Below are 22,152 nucleotides of genomic sequence, written 5' to 3'. Positions count from 1 at the left end.
GACAAAACCACGTTAATTTGGCTTTTATTTTCTCCGAGACGACCTAGCCAGTTCAAGGGCAGCTAGGAATAAGTAACAAATGTTGGCTTTAAAGTAACACTCCACATTCCACGAACGGATGGAGAGGACGTCAGTGCTGCATTTCAACTGAGGAATTCAACAGAGAGAGAAACACACACACACAGCCCCTAGCTTAGGTAACAGGAGAGATACCCATTTCTCACGGTGGCACTTACCCTGTGCATTCTTGCCACACAGGAGGTGCAGATAAGGTTGGCAGATGCCCCAGAACTCCGGGTCGTTGTTGACAGTTTGCTCGATCGCTTCCAGGGTGATTTTCGAGCTGGCCTCCCCGTTCTGGAGGATCCGCAGCAGCAGCTCCTTCAGCAGACTCTCCATGGCAGCTGTCAGATAGATAGCAGCGTGCTGGTGGATCCGCGGGGCCAGTCCGCTCTCCACCATCCACCTGAAGAAGCTACCGACCGACAGGGTGAGGCCACACCTGGCCGACTTGCCCTGGCCGAAGCCGCGGCAACTGCTCATGTTGTAAAGAGAGAGGGCGGACAGTCCGGCCTCCACGCAGCCCCGGGCCAGAGGCCAGGACAGCACCGCCCGCAGGGCGCTCTGCACCTCGGCCCGGCCGCACCGGGCGTACCGCAGGCTCAGCCGCTGCGCTTCCCTTGACACCCGCAGGAGCGGCCGGCTGATCAGCCAGGAGAGGCGGCGCAGCGACTCCCGCGGACACTCGGCCAGCGGCTGCTGCTGTACCGAGCCCAGCACCGCCTGCAGCTGCGGCAGAACCCAGGGCAGCTCCTCGGGCTCGGGCAGCCGACACTCCAGCATGTCGGCCTCCTCGGCCAGAGTCCCGCTCACCGAGCCGCAGCTACTACTGCCAGCGCCCCCGCCGCCGGTGCCCACACCGCGGGGCTCCGCTCCATGAGTGGCCGGGGAACAGCACAGTGACAGACTGGTGGAAGAAGAGCGTACCGAGTCTGCAGCGCCCCCGTAACCAGAGTCCCGGCTCGCGTCCTCCAGTGTCCGGCCCCAAGGTTTAACCCGCCCGCCCATCTCTACGCTGCATATTCCAACAGAGTAGCGGCTAGACGCCAGTTATACTGCCCCCAGTCCTACCCGTCCCCTTAACAGAGTCACAACTTCCCCCCCGCCCCAGGCTCCAGCTGATCACCAGCAATCCCGCCCTCTATGCAAATCATCCACCGCCCTCCCATTGGCTGCTTGCCCGCGCCACGCCCACTCGCGCATTGTGCCCGCCCATTTAGGCAAATGTTCTGCGCCCGCCCCCTTCTGATTGGTAGATGTATCGTGGGGCACGCCCCATCGCTCCGCCCCACACGCAAATCAACGGCCACACCCATTTCCTGATTGGTTGCCACCCACCAGCCAATGAGAGCGTCCTTGGGGTTACCCGGCCCCAAACAGCTGGAAAGTTGTTGAAGGGAAAAGAGCCGATTAACCTGGATCCTCCGGTTCATGTTGTACGGGGGAGGGGCGGGGCGGAGACCTGAGATGTTTTACATCAACCTGTTCCGAGATGTTATGACACACCAGTTGTACAGATGCACCATAGAAAGCATTCTGTTTGGGTGGATTATGGCCTGGTACTGCCAATATCTCTGCACAGGACTAAGAAACTACAGAGTCAACAGTGTGGTGCTGGAACAGCACAGCAGGTCAGGCAGCATCCAAGGAGAAGCCCTTCATCAGGAATGAGGCTTGTGAGTTCCGCCACCTACAAACGGACCCCACCACCAGAATTATAGTTTCCTCCCTATCTGCATTCTGTAAAGAACACTCTCGTCAGGCCCACACCCCCCATCATCACACCCTCCCCTCCTGGTACCTTCCCCTGCCACTGCAAGAATTGCAAAACCTGCAAACACAGGTTCAATCTCCCTCCTCACCTTCGTCCAAGGCCCCAAAGGAGCTTCCACATCCATCACAGATTTACCATGCACCTCCATGCATGTCATTTACTGTATCCATTGCTCCCGATGCAGTCTCCTCTACACTGGGGAGACAGGTCACTTACTTGCAGAAAGCTTCCGAGAACATCTCCGGGACACACGCACAAAGCAACCCTGTCCCGTGGCTAAACACTTTAACTCCCCTCCCACTCTGCCAGGACATGCAGGTGCTGGGCCTCCTCCATCACCAAACCCTAACCACCTGACTCTTGGAGGAAGAATGCCTCACCCTCCGCCTTGGGACTCTCTGACCACATGGGACTAATGTGGATTTCAACAGTTTCATCATTTCCCCTCCCCCCACCTTATCCCAGATCCAAACTTCTAACTCGCCACTGCCGTCATGACTTGTCAAACCTGTCCACCTTCCTTCCAATCTATCTGCTCCACCCTCCTCTCTGATCTATCACCATTACTCCACCTTGATGTACTTTTGCACCCTCAGCTACTTTCTCCCAGCTCCACCCCATTCGCATTTATCTCTCTACCCTCCTTGGCTCACAAGCCTCATTCCTGATGAAGGGCTTATGCCTGAAACATCAATACTCCTGCACCTTGGATGCTGCCTAATCTGCTGTGTTTTTCCAGCATCCACACTCTCAACTCTGATCTCCAACATCTGCAATCCTTACTTTCTCCTCCCTGTAAGAAACTACAGACAGTTGTTGTGCACACTAGACTATCACAGAAGCCAACCTCCGCTCCATGGACTCCATTACAGCTCTTGCTGCCACGAAAAGGCTGCCAATATCATCAATGTTAAAAATCACACAAAACCAGGTTATAGTCCAACAGGTTTATTTGGAAGCACTAGCTTTCAAAGTGCTGCTCCTTCATCAGGTGGTTGTGGAGCATAAGATCATAAGACAGAATTTATAGCGAAAGCGTTACAGTGTCATGGAGCTGTAATGATACATTAAACAAATTTAGATTAAATTAATCACCTTTTAGAATGGGATATGCTAGTTTTGGTTCTTTAATATGTAAATCTCAGAACTCCTTTTAACCGCCTGATGAAGGAGCAGCGCTCCAAAAGCTAGTGTGTCCAAATAAACCTGTTGGACTATAACTTGGTGTTGTGTGATTTCTAACTTTGTCCACCCCAGTCCAACAGCGGCTTCTCCACATCTTGAACACCATCAAAGCCCAGTAATGCTTTCTTCCAGTCTCTTCCGTCAGCCTTTCCAGCACCACATTTTCTATAATTACGCGCTACCTTCCATCATAACTAAGTTTTACATTTGTATAGATTTACACAATTATTCAGTGTTAAAGGGGCCGTTACTCTGTCCTTCGCACAATCTCCTATATTTTCCCCATTAAACAATTTTCTTTAGTAATTTTTGCGAATTGTTATTGATTCACCTTCTGTTACTTTCACAGGTGCACCATTTCAGGTCACAACAACCCGTTTTTAGGAAACAAAAACAGAAATTAATGGGAAAAACTCAGCAGGTCTGGCAGCACCTGTGGAGAGAAACTTTTTGCGTCCACAGACCTTTCTTCAGAAAACCCTTCTTCTGTTTATTGACCTTCTGTTACAACTCTGACAGGAAGAGTACATTTGTGAGAAAACTCTACAAGGCCCATGTAGAATCACTAATTAATCTTCTTGGGGAGCTCGTTGAGTATGTTGAGTTTAATTTCCCTCGGTAACAGGCATCTGGATAAAACAAAAAGAAAACCAAAGCAGATGGTTTGGTGATGTGAAAAAATATTCAGTTGATAGTCAGAACAATTCTGGATATAAAGAAAATAAAACCTAAAAAAAAAAGATCCAAGGGACTCTTGTGGAAGTGTAGTGTCCCTACCTCTGACCCAGAAGACTGTCCCACCTGCTCTGGAGTTGTGTAGTAACATCTCGGAGCAGGTTGACTAGACAATTCAAAATAAAGCAGACCCAAGAAGCTCTTGTGGTGCAGTGGTACTGTCTCTACCACTAGGTTCAAGTCTACAGGTGAGCAGTATTATCTCAGAGCAGGTGATCAGGAAAAATATAACAAAGCTGTCTGTCCAGGCTGGGAGTGATCTATGTGTGCTGCAAGTATTTAGTATTCAGCAATAAACAATGTTCCTTCCCAGTCAAGTTTCCTGAGTTATTACAAGTGGAATCAAGCCTCACTACTCCATGAGCCATAGCAAGTACAAATGTTATTTAATGACAGAAAATTATCAATTTGTTTCTCTTTATTCCTGTTACCTGAAACAAGGTAGATTTTTCATCAGTTTTCTTCAACAAACTCAAAAATAACCACTTATTAAAAGCAGTATGTATTATTACTCAAGGTGGAAATCTGACTTTCAACTAAGCTACCATGATGAATTAAACTATATTCCTCTTTACACCAACACACAAACATTCACACAAACTTTGCTCTGCAGAGGTATTATAGGTGAAAAGAAGGCAAAAAGAGAACAATGTCCCTGTAGATCAAGGGTTTTGAGTGTAGAAAAAAGAATGGGTTGAATGTTCACAGTTCTTTTGATTTCCTGTCAATGAAATCTGATTGCTGTCAGTTGCAGAATGATAGATTTTCAAACCAGATTTCATTCAGTTAGGGAACAGTAACAAACTCTAAGATTTAAAACTTTCAAGATTCACAATACTTCATTGTGAGAAAGAGAGAAATTATGGGAGACAGTTCTTCCAGTAACTGTCATATCAAGGTGTATACTGAGAAAACCATATAGCACCTTAATCCAGAGGCTGTTGCAACAAGCATCACAGATGCCTAGGGTTTTCCCAAGTTTGTCTGTCTAAAAGCTGAAGTTATAAAACCCATCTTTTATCCCTCCGTTAAAAGCTTTGGCTTGCATTTTCCACAAAGTCAGTTGACATTTGCAAACAGCAGACAATACCCAATTCTATTTGACCTTTTGACTTTTGGGTTCTAAAACGTCAAATGGTAAACCTTTTGTAACCCAAGAATTGTACAAATTTTACATTTTCCAATTTTCATAATCCATATATATTTGTTTCTGACATGACACAAATACTCATGACAAAATTTCACATTTTATGATGTTTACTGTAACAAACCAATGAAATGTAACATTGACGAAACATTACCTAGTGTAAGTAATAGACTGAACTACAGAAGACTTATCCCCTCTTTAACTTCTTCAAAGTCCTATGTTGGGATTATACATTGTAGAACAAACTCCGTACACTTGTAGTCTTAACCTTGGCATCCAATTCTTCTTAAAATGCGCAGGATCATTGCCCACCACGATGAATTTCCAATGTCCTCTTAAACCAAGTGTTCCTTGCTCAACCCTTTTCAGTATAATTGAATGGACTCTACATTGTAATGTTTGGTCTGTTGATTCCATGGTGTCTTACATTCCACAATCCTTGTTTCCTTCAACATGAGTTCTGTCCTCACCAGTTCTTCACTTAGTGATTAACCCAAAGCCCAAATGTTTCCATTTGCTTGGCATAGTAACCCTAATGTGAGTTCTCTTTTTACCAACTCCTTTGATCTGACTTACTCATATGACTGTGAGTCTGCAGCAGTAGGGCCTGCTACCTTCTCCTTTGTGCTTGAACATTAAAGTTTAGAACTGACAATGGGCAGATGGCTGTGCAGAGTTTCTTATAACTTCATACCAGCCCCCATTCTGGATCATTCCATTTTACTTTAAATTGAAAACATGCAGTATTTAAAAAGCCATATATTTATAACAGTGTGTTACTTCCCTGTGATGCGCATTCTTCATTGTGACATGAATTAAGTTTCCATATTTCAGTTCAACTAACTCAGGGTGACATGCAAGAAGATCTTCGGTGTTGTAATTTGTAACACACTCTTTATCCCCGCCATTACTCCCTGATACACTCCAATATCCTGTATGTGCAAATGTAATCACTCAGAAAATGTTTCAGTTTTATTTGTATTTTAGCTTAGTTTTTGGATTACAGGATAGTTACAGCACAAAAGAAGGCCATTTGGACTACCAGGTGCATGCCAACACTCTGCAAGAAGAATTTAATTAGTTACATTTTTCCATTTTACGCTGTAGCCTGTAAAGGTTACCTCTGTGGTTGCTTACCCAATTTTTATTTGAAAGCCAGTGATTGAGCCCATTCATTCACCACACTGTTGGGCTGTGTCCAGACTAAAACCACTCACTGCACCAGAAGTTGTTCTTCATGTCACCATTGAGATTTTTTGCTATTCATCTTATATTAGTATTCTACATTTCTTGACCCTTGCATCAAGGACATTTTCTACCAATCTATGTTTTTGAACATCCAACAAATCTCATGTCTAGGAGGTAAAAACAATGACTGCAGATGCTGGAAACCAGATTCTGGATCAGTGGTGCTGGAAGAGCACAGCAATTCAGGCAGCATCCGAGGACAGGCAAAATCGACGTTTCGGGCAAAAACCCTTCATCAGGAAGAAAGGCAGAGAGCCTGAAGCATGGAGAGATAAGCTAGAGGAGGGTGGGGGTGGGGAGAGAGTGGCATAGAGTACAATAGGTCAGTGGGGAAGGAGATGAAGGTGATAGGTCAGGGAGGAGAGGGTGGAGTGGATAGGTGGAAAAGGAGCTGGGCAGGTCGGACAAGTCCGGACAGGTCAGGGGATCGAGTTTCTGGAGGTTAGAAGCTAGGATGAGGTGGGGGAAGGGGAAATGAGGGAACTGTTGAAATCCACATTGATGCCCTGTGGTTGAAGTGTTCCGAGGCGGAAGATGAGGCGTTCTTCCTCCAGGCGTCTGGTGGTGAGGGAGCGGCGGTGGAGGAGGCCCAGCACCTCCATATCCTCGGCAGAGTGGGAGGGGGAGTTGAAATGTTGACCACTGGGCGATTTGGTTGATTGGTGCGGGTGTCTCGGAGATGTTCCCTAAAGCGCTCTGCTAGGAGGCGCCCAGTCTCCCCAATGTAGAGGAGACCGCATCGGGAGCAACGGATACAATAGATGATATTAGTGGATGTGCAGGTAAAACTTTGATGGATGTGGAAAGCTCCTTTGGGGCCTTGGATAGAGGTGAGGGAGGAGGTGTGGGCGCAGGTTTTACAGTTCCTGCGGTGGCAGGGGAAAGTGCCAGGATGGGAGGGTGGGTCATAGGGGGGCGTGGACCTGACCAGGTAGTCACGGAGGGAACGGTCTTTGCGGAAGGCGGAGAGGGGTGGGGAGGGAAATATATCCCTGGTGGTGGGGTCTGTTTGGAGGTGGCGGAAATGTCGGCGGATGATTTGGTTTATGCGAAGGTTGGTAGGGTGGAAGGTGAGCACCAGGAGCGTTCTGTCCTTGTTGCGGTTGGAGGGGTTGGGTCTGAGGGCGGAGGTGCGGGATGTGGATGAGATGCGTTGGAGGGCATCTTTAACCATGTGGGAAGGGAAATTGCGGTCTCTAAAGAAGGAGGCCATCTGGTGTGTTCTATGGTGGAACCGCTCCTCCTGGGAGCAGATAAGGCGGAGGCGGAGGAATTGGGAATACGGGATGGCATTTTTGCAAGAGGTAGGGTGGGAAGAGGTGTAATCCAGGTAGCTGTGGGAGTTGGTGGGTTTGTAGAAGATGTCAGTGTCAAGTCGGTCGTCACTGATGGAGATGGAGAGGTCCAGGAAGGGGAGGGAGGTGTCAGAGATGGTCCAGGTAAATTTAAGGTCAGGGTGGAATGTGTTGGTGAAGTTGATGAATTGCTCAACCTCCTCGCGGGAGCACGAGGTGGCGCCAATGCAGTCATCAATGTAGCGGAGGAAGAGGTGGGGAGTGGTGCCGGTGTAATTACGGAAGATCAACTGCTCTACGTAGCCAACAAAGAGACAGGCATAGCTGGGGCCCATACGTGTGCCCATGGCTACCCCTTTGGTCTGGAGGAAGTGGGAGGATTCAAAGGAGAAATTGTTAAGGGTGAGGACCAGTTCGGCCAAACGAATGAGAGTGTCGGTGGAGGGGTACTGTTGGGAACGTCTGGAGAGGAAAAAACGGAGGGTTTGGAGGCCCTGGTCATGGCGGATGGAGGTGTAGAGGGATTGGATATCCATGGTGAAGATGAGGTGTTGGGGGCCGGGGAAACGGAAGTCTTGGAGGAGGTGGAGGGCGTGGGTGGTGTCTCGAACGTATGTGGGGAGTTCCTGGACTAGGGGGGATAGGACAGTGTCGAGGTAGGTAGAGATGAGTTCAGTGGGGCAGGAGCATGCTGAGACAATGGGTCGGCCAGGGTGGTCAGGCTTGTGGATCTTGGGAAGGAGGTAGAACCGGGCAGTGCGGGGTTCCCGGACTATGAGGTTGGAAGCTGTGGGTGGGAGATCTCCTGAGGTGATGAGGTGCTGTATGGTCTGGGAGATGATGGTTTGGTGATGGGGGGTGGGGTCATGGTCAAGGGGGCGGTAGGAAGAGGTGTCCTCGAGTTGGCGTTTGGCTTCAGCGATGTAGAGGTCAGTGCGCCAGACTACCACTGCGCCCCCTTTGTCCGCTGGCTTGATGGTGAGGTCAGGATTGGAGCAGAGGGATTGGAGGGCTGCGCGTTGTGAGGGTGAGAGGTTGGAGTGGGGGAGGGGGTTCGACAGGTTGAGGCGGTTAATGTCCCGGCGGCAGTTGGAAATGAAGAGGTCGAGGGCAGGTAATAGGCCAGCGCGGGGTGTCCAGGTGGATGCAGTGTGTTGGAGGTGGGCGAAGGGGTCCTCGGAAGGTGGGCGGGAGTCCTGATTGTGAAAGTAAGCTCGGAGGCGGAGGCGACGGAAGAATTGTTCGATGTCACGGCGTGTATTAAATTCATTGATGCGTGGACGGACGGGGACGAAGGTGAGTCCTTTGCTGAGGACTGATCGTTCGTCCGCAGTGAGGGGGAGGTCTGGGGGGATGGTGAAAACTCGGCAGGGCTGGGAGCTGGGAGCTGGTGTGGGTGTAGAGCTGGGAGTGGGGTCGGAGCCAGTACCTGGAGTGGGTGTGATGGTGGGGGGATTGGGGGTAGAGTCATGAGCAGGGGTAGTGTTCCCCTCGGGGTTCTGGGGGGTGGGGATAGTGACAGTGGGGTCTGTGGGGGGCGTGTCAGCAGAATGCAGGTGAGTGGCGCTGGTGGGGTCGGAAGTGGTGGCAGACTCGGCAGTAGGGGTGGCGGAAGTCACTGAGCGTGTGGCATCGGCGATGATGTGAGGGCCGGAAGTGGCTGTGGGAGTGGCGATGATGGGGGCAGAAGTGACATCATCAATCAGCGTGGGGGTGGTAGCTGCATCAGCCGCATGGCTAATGGTGTTTCCGAGGCCAGGGGAATCTTCTGGAATGTTCAAGGAGCGCTGGTTATGGAGCTGGGTAGATAAAAGTTTGTTGTACTTACAGTTTTTGATGTTTGAGATGGAATTGAAATACTGTTTGTTGAGAGTATGAATTCTCCTGAGGATGTAGTACAGAGTGGGTCTCCCCACCCCACCCTCCTCTAGCTTATCTCTCCACGCTTCAGGCTCTCTGCCTTTATTCCTGATGAAGGGCTTTTGCCCGAAACGTCGATTTTGCCTGTCCTCGGATGCTGCCTGAGTTGCTGTGCTCTTCCAGCACCACTGATCCGAAATCTCATGTCTAGCTTCTCTGAGGATAACAGTTGAAGCTTCTCCAATTTCTGCATGTAACTAACATTCCTCATCCCAGCTACCATTCCAATAAATCTTTTCAATACTGCCTTTAATGCCTTAATGAAATATGATGTCCAGAATTGGAAAGAAAATGGCCTGGATCTTGCAGTTCTAATAGAAATGAGCACTGAGACATTTATAATTATTGAAGTCTGTAATGTATGCTCTTATCCAAATATTGCAATTTGCCTCGGGTACTGCATGTTCCTATTTGTTCCTGATAGTGTGTAAATTTGGACTGATTTACCTACATTCATCTGAATATTTGCATTGATTTATTTAAAGAACAAAGAACAAAGAAAGTTTACAGCCCAGGAACAGGCCCTTTGGCCCTCCAAGCCGAAGCCAATCCAAATCTACTGTCTAAATCTGCCAACCAATTCCTAAACATCTGTATCCCTCTGCTCCCCACCTTCTCATGCATCTGTCCAGACGCATCTTAAATGAATCTACCATGCCTGCCTCGACCACCTCTACTGGCAATGCGTTCCAGACGCCCACCACCCTCCGTATAAAGTACTTGCCACATGTATGACCCCTTAAACTTTCCACCTCTCACGTTGAAAGCGTGACCTCTTGTTATTGAATCCTTCACCCTGGGAAAAAGCTTGTCTCTATCCACCCTGTCTATACTCTTCATGATTTTGTAAACCTCAATCAGGTCCCCCCTCAATCTCCTTTTTTCTAATGAAAACGATCCTAACCTACTCAACCTCTCTTCATAGCTAGCACCTTCCATACCAGGCAACATCCTCGTAAACCTTCTCTGCACCCTCTCCAAAGCATCCAGCCTTTTGGTAATGTGGCGACCAGAACTGTACACAGTATTCTAAATGCGGCCGAACCAATGTCTTGTACAATTTTAACATGACTTGCCAGCTCTCATACTCAATACGCCGTCCAATGAAGGCAAGCATACTATATGCTTTCTTGACCACTTTATCCACCTGTGCAGCAACCTTCAGGGTACAATGGACCTGCACTCCCAGATCTCTCTGCCCATCAACTATTCCCAAGGCTCTTCTGTTCATTGTATAATTCACTCTAGATGCCTAAGTGCATCACCTCACATTTGTCTGGATTGAAAACCATCTGCCACTTTTCCGCCCAACTCTCCAGTCTATCTATATCCTCCTGCATGCTCTGACAGTCCCTTATGCTTTCTGGTACTCCACCAATCTTTGTGTCATCTGCAAACTTGCTGATTATACTATCAGTGCCCTCTTCAAGATCATTTATGTATATTACAAACAACAACGGCCCCAGCACTGATCCCTGTGGTACACCACTGGTCACCTTTCTCCATTTTGAGAAACTCCCTTTGACTACTATTCTCTGTCTCCAGTTCTTTATCCACCTAGCTAGAACACCCTGCACACCACGTGACTTCACTTTCTCCATTAGTCTACCTTGGGGAACCTTATCAAACGCCTTACTAAAGTCCATGTATATGACATCAACAGCCCTTCCTTCATCTATCAACTTGGTCACTTCCTCGAAGAACTCTATTAAGTTGGTAAGGCACGAACTCCCCCGCACAAAACCATCTTGCCTATCACGGATAAGCTCATTCTTTTCTAAATATAAATAGATCCTATCCCTCAGTACCCTTTCTTGCAACTTTCCCACCACCGATGTCAGGCTCATTGGTTTGTAGTTACCCAGAATATTCCTACCACCCTTCTTGTACAGGGGGAACAACATGAGCAACCCTCCAGTCCTCCAGCACCTCACCTGTACTTAAGGATGTCACAAAGATATCTGTCAGGGCCCCAGTTATTTCCTTTCTCACCTCATTCAGGAACCTGGGATAGATACCATCCGGTCCTGGGGGTTTGTCCACCTTAATACCCTCTAGCCTACCCAACACATCTTCCCTACCTCTGTCAACGTGATCCAGACTAATCAAACTTCTATCTCTAATCTCAACATTCATCATGTTCCTCTCCTCAGTGAACACTGATACAAAGTAATCATTTAGAATCTCACCCATTCGCTCAGGTTCGACACACAGCCTTCCTTCATTATCCTTTAGTGGACCAATCCTTTCTGTAGTTACCCGTTTGCTTCTTATATAAGAATAAAATGCTTTGGGATTCTCCTTAATTCTGCTATTTCATGACCCCTTTTAGTCCATTTGATTCCTTGTTTAAGACTTGCCCTACTCTTCCGATATTCCTCCAGGGCCTGTTCTGTTCTTAGTTGCCTAGACCTTATGTATGCTTCCCTTTTCCTCTTGGCTCGTCGTACAATTTCTCCTGTCATCCACGGTTCACGAATCTTGCCCTTCCTATCCTTTGCCTTTCAACATGACATGCCTATCCTGCACTATCTTTAACCTATCTTTGAAAGCCTCTCACATCTTAAATGTGGACTTCCCTTCAAATAGCTGTGTCCAATCCATATTTCCGAGCTCTTGCCTAATTTTGATATAATTGGCCTTGGCCCAGTTTAGTACTCTTCCCTAAGGACCACTCTCTTCTTTATCTACGAGTATTCTAAATCTTACAGAATTGTGGTCACTGTTCCCAAAGAAATCCCCAACTGCAACTTCCACCACCTGTCCTGGCTCGTTCCCCAGTACCAAGTCCACTATGGCCCCTTCCCTCGTCAGGCTATTGATATACTGCTCTAGAAAACTCTCCTGGACGCTTCTTACAAATTCTACTCCATCCAGGCCTCTGACGCTAAGTGTATCCCAGTCAATGTTGGGAAAGTTAAAATCTCCCATCACCACTACCCTATTGCCTCAACATCTTTCCATAATCTGTTTACCTATTTGTTTTTCTACATCACGCTCACTGTTGGGAGGCCTGTAATACAGCCCCAACAATGTAACTGCACCCTTCTTATTTCTCAGCTCCACCCATAATGCCTCACTTCCCTCCCTGTCCTGTCTGAAGCATCTATATTCTGGAACATTTAGTTGCCAATCATCATGCCTTTCCTTCAACCTGTGATTGCAATAACATCATATTCCCAGGCATCAATCCAAGCCCTAAGTTCATCTGCCTTACACGTTATACTCCTTGCATTAAAGTAGATGCATTTCAGGCCACCAGTTCTTTTGCGCTCATCTGTTCTCTGTCTACTCTTCCCTTTATTAATGCTATCTTCATAATTCTTACAGTCTCCAGTCTCCACCTCGCTGCCTACTTGTTTTCTCTTCTGGTTCCCAGTCCCCTGCCACATTAGTTTAAAACCTCCCCAGCAGCAGTAGCAAAAACTCCCCAAGGACATTAGTTTCGGCCTGGTTCAGATGTAGACCATCCATTTTGTAATAGTCCCACCTTCCCCAGAACCGGTCCCAATGTCCAACAAATCTGAACCCCTCCCTCCTACACCATCTCTCAAGCCACGTGTTCATCCTGCCTATTTTTTCATTTCTATGCTGGCTAGCATGTGGCACTGGTAGTAATCCCGAGATCACTACCTTTGAGGTCCACCTCTTTAACTTCTCTCCTAGCTCCCTGAATTCTTCTTTCAGGGCCTCATCTCATTTTTTACTTATATCGTTGCTGCCTATATGCACCAAGACAACTGGCTGTTCACCCTCCCCTTTTAGAATGCTCTGCAGCTGATGGGTGACCCGAGCACCTGGGAGGCAACATACCATCCGGGAGTCCCATTTACGGGCACAGAACTCACAATAGAATCCCCTATGACTATGGCTTCTAGCAGGCATACAGTCTGTTCAAGAATGTACAGGTAGTTCTTCCATGACAACGTCCCAGCAGAATCTCGCATAAGAGAAAATCACTTAATAGAAATAATGGAGACTTTGGGAAAAGTGGTGTTAGGGCAGACCAGCAAAAAACATCACTCACAGTTGCTTTAAAATCACCTAAAAGCCTAAGAAAATGTATGGTACTGAATGAAGGGTTAAATCATATTTATTTACAAAATATAAGTAAATTTAACATGTTACATTGAAAAAATATGGTTAATGCACTGACAGAGGGTCATCATCATCACCACCTTTAAGTGCAATTGTAGTTGCAGAAGTGGATGGCTGTGGTTGATTAGTGTGGTGCTGGAAAAGCACAACCGGTCAAGCAGCATCCGAGGAGTAGGAATATCGATGTTTTGGGCAAAAGCCCTTCATCAGGACTGGGCTGTGGTTGATTGTCTTCTAACTGTTTCTTGGGGGTTGGTTTATAAAAGATATCCAACTTATGCTGCTTCGCTGTTTTTCTTCTGTCTTGAAGGAGCTGTTCATAGGGTGCCAGATGATACCTTATTGAACAAACTGCTACTCAGCTGCGTTCTGCGTTGTAATGGTTGTCCTCAAAGAGCTGCAACTGCCTCTCAACTTCCCTCAAATAGAAGACAAAAGAGAAGTGGTGTTGCATCCTGGATTTCATCTTTTTCACCTTCAGCTGCCACTTGCCCTCAGCGACAAGCTGTTGTAGATCAGCTGTGGAGAGGACTTCACAGTGGGACTCAAGCAGCGCTTCAATATCCTCACTTTCCACTTCTTCAAAGCCAACCTGCTTTGCAAGAGCAACACAATGCTCTTTGATCTTTGGGAGCTTCTCTGATGGTTCATATCCTTTAACAAGTTGGACTACGAGAGGAAATGCCAGCGCACGCTCCTCGTCTGCATAGCCAAGTTCACAAAATCGATTGCACATTATGGAATGCATATCAGTTCTTAAAACCAGCAAACCACCCAATGCTAGCACTAAAGCCAGGCACAGGATTTTGAGCATTTTTGTTTAGATATCCATAAGTGAATAAGATTTTCTCTTTCATGGTGAGAAAGGTGGTCCCAGATCACTTTTTTTGTTTGATCTTCTATCCAAATACGTAGAAACCTCTCCATCTCCTCAAGTTCCTTTGGCCATGACCCCACAGATTTGCTAGCACTCAGACGTATTCCAGCAATACAGCTTCCTTTAACCTTTTTCTGCGTTGCCGCTAGTGGTGCGCGAGTAGATTCCCACATTGCTGGTAAACATGCTTAATCATATGTTCTCTCCTTATGCTCAAAATGCTTTGTGACACCGAGCTTCTCTCCCAGTGTTTTAGCCTTTCTTTTGCATTCATCACCCGCACTTGTATCACCAGGACACTTCTTGCTAACATTCTTGTCATTATCCTTGTTTTTGCCAAAAATACAGGGGCATGTTCTCGGAGTAGATTGCGTGATACACAGGTACAAGAACAAATTAGAAAGGCAAATGGTCTGTATGAGAGCCATGCAGTCCGGCAGGAATCATACAGGGCTGATGCAGGAATTATACAAGAATATACTTGTCTCAGATGGAGAGCAATGAATATTCATCAGGATAATTTCAACATTGTTTCATCAGTATAATTTTTGAGATGAAGCTGCTCAAAGTATAGTACCACACCTCTCATATGTTCGGATGGCAGCTGACATCGGCACATGCACAGAATGACACAAAGACTTCACAGACATTGGCTCATGCACAGAACACCACAGAGACTTCACTGGCATCGGCGCATGCACAGAACGGGGCACAGACTTCACTGACATCGGTGCATGCATAGAACGGCACAGAGACTTCACTGACATCGGCGCGTGCACAGAAGGAAACAGACCCTTCACTGACATTGGCGCATTCACAGAATGCTGCAGAGACTTCACTGACATCGGCGCATGTACAGAACAGCGCAGAGAATTCATGGACATTGGCGCATGCACAGAACGGCACAGAGACTTCACTGACATCAGCCCATGCACAGAATGGCGCAGAAACTTAACTGACATCGGCGCATTTATAGAACAGCACAGAGACATCACTGACATTGGTGCATGCACAGAACAGCGTGGGACTTCAATGACATTGGTGCATACGCAGAAAGGTACAGAAACTGCACTCACATCGGCGCATGTACAAAACACCACAGAGAATACACTCACAATAGCGCATGTACAGAATGGTGCTGAGAATTCACTGACATTGGCGCATGTACAGAACAGCACAGAGATTTCACTGCCATTGGCACAAGTACAGAACACCACAGAGACTTCACTGACATCAGCGCATGCACAGAACGGTGCAGAGACTTCACTGACATCGGCGCATGCACAGAACGGTGCAGAGACTTCACTGACATTGGTGCATGTAAAGAACAGCACAGAGAATTCACTGACATTGGCACATGTACAGAACAGCACAGAGACTTCACTGACATTGGCGCTTGCACAGAACGGCACAGAGACTTCACTGACATCGGCACATGCACAGAACGGTGCAGAGACTTCACTGACATTGGCGCTTGCACAGAACGGCACAGAGACTTCATTGCCATCGGCGCAAGTACAGAACATCGCAGAGACTTCAGTGCCATCGGTTAATGCACAGAATGGCACAGAGACTTCATTGCCATCGGCGCAAGTACAGAACACCGCAGAGACTTCACTGACATCAGCTCATGCACGGAACAGCACTGAGACTTCACTGACATTGGCGCATGTACAGAACGTCACAGAGATTTCACTGACATCGGCGCATGTACAGAACGTCACAGAGATTTCACTGACATCGGCGCATGTAAAGAACAGCACAGAGACTTCACTGACATTGGCGCATGCACAGAACGGTGCAGACGTCACTGACATCGGCGCATGCACAGAGTCCTCACTGACATTGGTGCATGCAGAGAACACCGCAGACACTTCATTGACATTGGCGCATGCACAGAGACTTCATTGACATCGGCGCATGTACAGATCACCGCAGAGACTTTACTGACATTGGTGCATGTACAGAGCACCGCAGAGACTTCACTGACATCGGCGCATGCACAGAACACCGCAGAGACTTGACTGACATCGGTGCATGTACAGAGCACCGCAGAAACTTCACTGACATTGGCGCATGTACAGAATACCGCAGAGACTTCAGTGCCATTGGTTTATGCACAGAATGGTGCAGAGACTTCACTGCCATCGCCGCAAGTACAGAACACCGCAGAAACTTCAATGCCGTCGGTTTATGCACAGCACGGCGCAGAGGCTTCACTGATTTCGGCGCATGCACAGAACGGTGTAGAGACTTCACTGCCATCGGTACATGCACAGAACGGCACTGAGACTTCACTGACATCGGCGCATGTACAAAACACTGAAGAGACTTCACTCACAACCGTGCACGTGCAGAACGGTGCTAAGAATTCACTGACATTGGCGCATGCACAGAACGGTGTATAGACTTCACTGCCATCGGCACATGCACAGAACGGCACAGAGACTTCACTGCCATCGGCGCAAGTACAGAATACCGCAGAGACTTCACTGACATCAGCGCATGTACAGAACAACGCAGAGATTTCACTGCCATCGGCACATGCATAGAACGGCACAGAGACTTCACTGACACTGGCGCATGTACAGAACATCGCAGAGGTTTCACTGACATTGGCGCATGCAAAGAACACTGCAGAGACTTCACTGACATCGACACATGTACAGAATGGCACAGAGAATTCACTGACATCGGCACATGTACAGAATGTCACAGAGATTTCACTGACATCGGCGCATGTACAGAACGTCACAGAGATTTCACTGACATCGGCGCATGTACAGAACGTCACAGAGATTTCACTGACATCGGCGCATGTAAAGAACAGCACAGAGACTTCACTGACATTGGCGCATGCACAGAACGGTGCAGACATCACTGACATTGGCGCATGCACAGAGTCCTCACTGACATTGGTGCATGCACAGAACACCGCAGACACTTCATTGACATTGGCGCATGCACAGAGACTTCATTGACATCGGCGCATGTACAGATCACCGCAGAGACTTCACTAACATTGGTGCATGTACAGAACACCGCAGAGACTTCACTGACATCGGCGCATGCACAGAACACCGCAGAGACTTGCCTGACATCGGTGCATGTACAGAGCACCGCAGAAACATCACTGACATTGGCGCATGTACAGAATACCGCAGAGACTTCAGTGCCATCGGTTTATGCACAGAATGGTGCAGAGACTTCAGTGCCATCGGCGCAAGCACAGAACACCGCAGAAACTTCAATTCTGTCAGTTTATGCGCAGCACGGCGCAGAGGCTTCACTGATTTCGGCGCATGCACAGAACGGTGTAGAGACTTCACTGCCATCGGTACATGCACAGAACGGCACAGAGAATTCACTGACATCGGCGCATGTACAAAACACTGCAGAGACTTCACTCACAACCGTGCACGTACAGAACGGTGCTAAGAATTCACTGACATTGGCACATGCACAGAACGGCACAGAGACTTCACTGCCATCGGCGCAAGTACAGAAAACCGCAGAGACTTCACGGACATCAGCTCATGCACGGAACGGCACTGAGACTTCACTGACATCGGCGCAAGTACAGAATGGTGCAGAGACTTCACTGACATTGGTGCATGTAAAGAACACTGCAGAGACTTCACTGCCATCGGCACATGTACAGAACGGCACATGTACAGAACGGCACAGAGACTTCACTGCCATTGGCACAAGTACAGAACACCGCAGAAACTTCACTGACATCGGTGCATGTACAGAACACTGCAGAGACTGTCTGACATTGGCGCAAGTACAGAACACCGCAGAGATTTCACTGACATTGGCGCATGCATAGAACGGCACAGAGAATTCACTGACATTGGCGCATGCACAGAATGGCACAGAGACTTCACTGACATTGGCGCATGCAAAGAACACTGCAGAGACTTCACTGCCATCGGCACATGTACAGAATGGCACAGAGACTTTTCTGACATCGGCACATGTACAGAACACCGCAGAGACTTCAGTGCCATTGGCGCATGCACAGAACGGTGTAGAGACTTCACTGACATTGGCGCTTGCACAGAACGGCACAGAGACTTCATTGCCATCGGCGCAAGTACAGAAAACCGCAGAGACTTCACTGACATCAGCTCATACACGGAACGGCACTGAGACTTCACTGACATCGGTGCAAGTACAGAACAGCACAGAGACTTCACTGACATTGGCGCATGCACAGAACACTGCAGAGACTTCACTGCCATCGGCACATGTACAGAATGGCACAGAGACTTTTCTGACATCGGCACATGTACAGAACACCGCAGAGACTTCAGTGCCATCGGTTAATGCACAGAACAGTGTAGAGACTTCACTGACATTGGCGCTTGCACAGAACGGCACAGAGACGTCACTGACATCGGCGCATGCACAGAACAGCACAGAGACTTCACTGACATTGGCGCATGCACAGAACGCCACAGAGACTTCACTGACATTGGCGCTTGCACAGAACAGCACAGAGACTTCATTGCCATCGGCGCAAGTACAGAAAACCGCAGAGACTTCACTGACATCAGCTCATACACGGAACGGCACTGAGACTTCACTGACATCGGTGCAAGTACAGAACAGCACAGAGACTTCACTGACATTGGCGCATGCACAGAACACTGCAGAGACTTCACTGCCATCGGCACATGTACAGAATGGCACAGAGACTTTTCTGACATCGGCACATGTACAGAACACCGCAGAGACTTCAGTGCCATCGGTTAATGCACAGAACAGTGTAGAGACTTCACTGACATTGGCGCAAGTACAGAAAACTGCAGAGACTTCACTGACATCAGCTCATATACGGAACGGCACTGAGACTTCACTGACATCAGCGCATGTACAGAACGTCACAGAGACTTCACTGACGTTGGTGCATGCACAGAACGCCACAGAGACTACACTGACATCGGTGCATGCACAGAACGCCACAGAGACTACACTGACATCGGTGCATGCACAGAACAGCACAGAGACTACACTGACATCGGTGCATGTACAGAACAGCGCAGAGAATTCACAGACATTGGCGCATGCACAGATAGACGCAGAGACTTCACTGATATTGGCGCATGCCCAAATCGGTGTAGAGACTTCACTGCCATCGGCACATGCACAGAACAGCACAGAGATTTCACTGCCATCGGCACAAGTACAAACGGTACAGAGACTTCACTGCCATTGGCGCAAGTACAGAACACCGCAGAGACTTCACTGACATCAGCGTATGCATAGAACAGCATAGAGACTTCACTGACATTGGTGCATGTACAGAGCACCGCAGAAACTTCACTGACATTGGCGCATGTACAGAATACCGCAGAGACTTCAGTGCCATCGGTTTATGCACAGAATGGTGCAGAGACTTCACTGCCATCGGTGCATGTACGGAGCACTGCAGAAACTTCACTGACATTGGCGCATGTACAGAATACCGCAGAGACTTTAGTGCCATCAGTTTATGCACAGAATGGTGCAGAGACTTCACTGCCATCGGCGCAAGTTCAGAACACCGCAGAAACTTCAATGCCATTGGTTTATGCACAGCACGGCGCAGAGGCTTCACTGATTTCGGCGCATGCACAGAACGGAGTAGAGAGTTCACTGCCATCGGTACATGCACAGATCAGCACAGAGACTTCACTGACATCGGCGCATGTACAAAACACTGAAGAGACATCACTCACAACCGTGCACGTACAGAACGGTGCTAAGAATTCACTGACATTGGCGCATGCACAGAACGGTGTATAGACTTCACTGCCATCGGCACATGTACAGAACATCGCAGAGACTTCACTGACATTGGCGCATGCAAAGAACACTGCAGAGACTTCACTGACATCGGCACATGTACAGAACGGCACAGAGACTTCACTGACATCGGCACATGCACAGAACACCGCAGAGACTTCAGTGCCATCGGTTAATGCACAGAACGGCGCAGAGACTTCACTGACATCGGCACATGTACAGAACGGCACAGAGACTTCACTGACATCGGCACATGTACGGAACACCGCAGAGACTTCAGTGCCATCGGTTAATGCACAGAACGGTGTAGAGACTTCACTGACATTGGCACTTGCACAGAACGGTGTAGAGACTTCACTGCCATCGGCACATGCACAGAACATCGCAGAGACTTCACTGACATTGGCGCATGCAAAGAACACTGCAGAGACTTCACTGACATTGGCACATGTACAGAACGGCACAGAGACTTCACAGACATGGGCACATGTACAGAACGGCACAGAGACTTCACTGACATCGGCACATGCACAGAACACCGCAGAGACTTCAGTGCCATCGGTTAATGCACAGAACGGTGTAGAGACTTCACTGACATTGGCGCTTGCACAGAATGGTGTAGAGACTTCACTGACATTGGCGCTTGCACAGAACGGCACAGAGACTTCATTGCCATCGGCGCAAGTACAGAAAACCGCAGAGACTTCACTGACATCAGCTCATGCACGGAACGGCACTGAGACTTCACTGACATCGGCGCATGTACAGAATGGTGCAGAGACTTCACTGACATTGGTGCATGTAAAGAACACTGCAGAGACTTCAGTGCCATCGGCACATGTACAGAACGGCACAGAGACTTCACTGCCATTGGCGCAAGTACAGAACACCGCAGAAACTTCACTGACATCGGTGCATGTACAGAACACTGCAGAGACTGTCTGACATTGGTGCAAGTACAGAACACCGCAGAGATTTCACTGACATCGGCGCATGCACAGAACAGCACAGAGACTTCACTGACATTGGCGCATGCACAGAACGCTACAGAGACTTCACTGACATCGGCGCATGCACAGAACAGCACAGAGACTTCACTGACATTGGCGCATGCACAGAACGCCACAGAGACTTCACTGACATTGGCGCATGCACAAAACAGCACAGAGATGTCGCTAACATCGGCGCATGCACAGAATGCCACAGAGACTTCGCTGACATCGGCGCATGCACAGAACAGCACAGAGATGTCGCTAACATCGGCGCATGCACAGAAAGGGCAGACAGTTCACTGACATCGGCGCATGCACAGAACGGTACAGAGACTACACTGACATCGGCGCATGCACAGAACACTGCAGAAACTTCAGTGCCATCGGTTTATGCACAGCACGGTGCAGAGGCTTCACTGACTTCGGCGCATGCACAGAACAGCGCGGAGACTACACTGACATCAGCGCATGCACAGAATGGTACAGAGACTACACTGACATCGATGCATGTACAGAGCAGTGCAGAGATTTCACTGACATCGGCGCATGCACAGAACGATGCAGAGACTTCACTGACATCGGCGCATGCACTGAATGGCGCAGAGACTTAAATGACATTGGAGCATTTACAGAACAGCACAGAGATTTCAATGGCTTCGGCGCATGCACAGAAAGGTGCAGAAACTGCACTGACATCAACGCATGTACAAAACACCGCAGAGACTTCACTCACAACGGCGCATGTACAGAACGGCGCAGGCACTTCACTAATATTGGCGCAGGCACAGAGACTTCACTGATATCGTCGCATGCACAGAACTGGGCAGAGACTTCACTGACATCGGCGCATGTACAGAACACCGCAGAGACTACACTGACATCGGTGCATGTACAGAACAGCGCAGAGAATTCACTGACATCGGTGCATGTACAGAACAGCGCAGAGAATTCACGGACATCGGCGCATGTACAGAACAGTGCTGAGATTTCACTGACATCGGTGCATGCACAGAACAGCGTGGGACTTC

The 22,152-nt window shown here is 48.4% G+C and overlaps 1 protein-coding gene across 1 annotated transcript in view; it reads right to left on the bottom strand.

Moving 5' to 3' along the window:
* Positions 1-1,082, bottom strand: part of abtb3b (ankyrin repeat and BTB domain containing 3b) — a 142,714-nt gene extending 141,632 nt beyond the window's left edge. Inside the window, exon 1 of the mRNA XM_043709855.2 lies at positions 237-1,082. Coding sequence (XP_043565790.1) covers positions 237-1,068 — 832 coding nt within the window. The 5' untranslated portion in view covers positions 1,069-1,082. The remainder of the gene's footprint in view (positions 1-236) is intronic.
* Positions 1,083-22,152: the final 21,070 nt, after the last annotated feature.

The sequence above is a fragment of the Chiloscyllium plagiosum genome, unplaced genomic scaffold (assembly GCF_037043375.1).
Source record: "Chiloscyllium plagiosum isolate Xiang-an unplaced genomic scaffold, Cpla_swu_hap1 HiC_scaffold_19, whole genome shotgun sequence".
In the NCBI taxonomy this organism is placed as follows: Eukaryota; Metazoa; Chordata; class Chondrichthyes; order Orectolobiformes; family Hemiscylliidae; genus Chiloscyllium; species Chiloscyllium plagiosum.
This window is presented reverse-complemented; position numbering and strand designations above follow the sequence as displayed.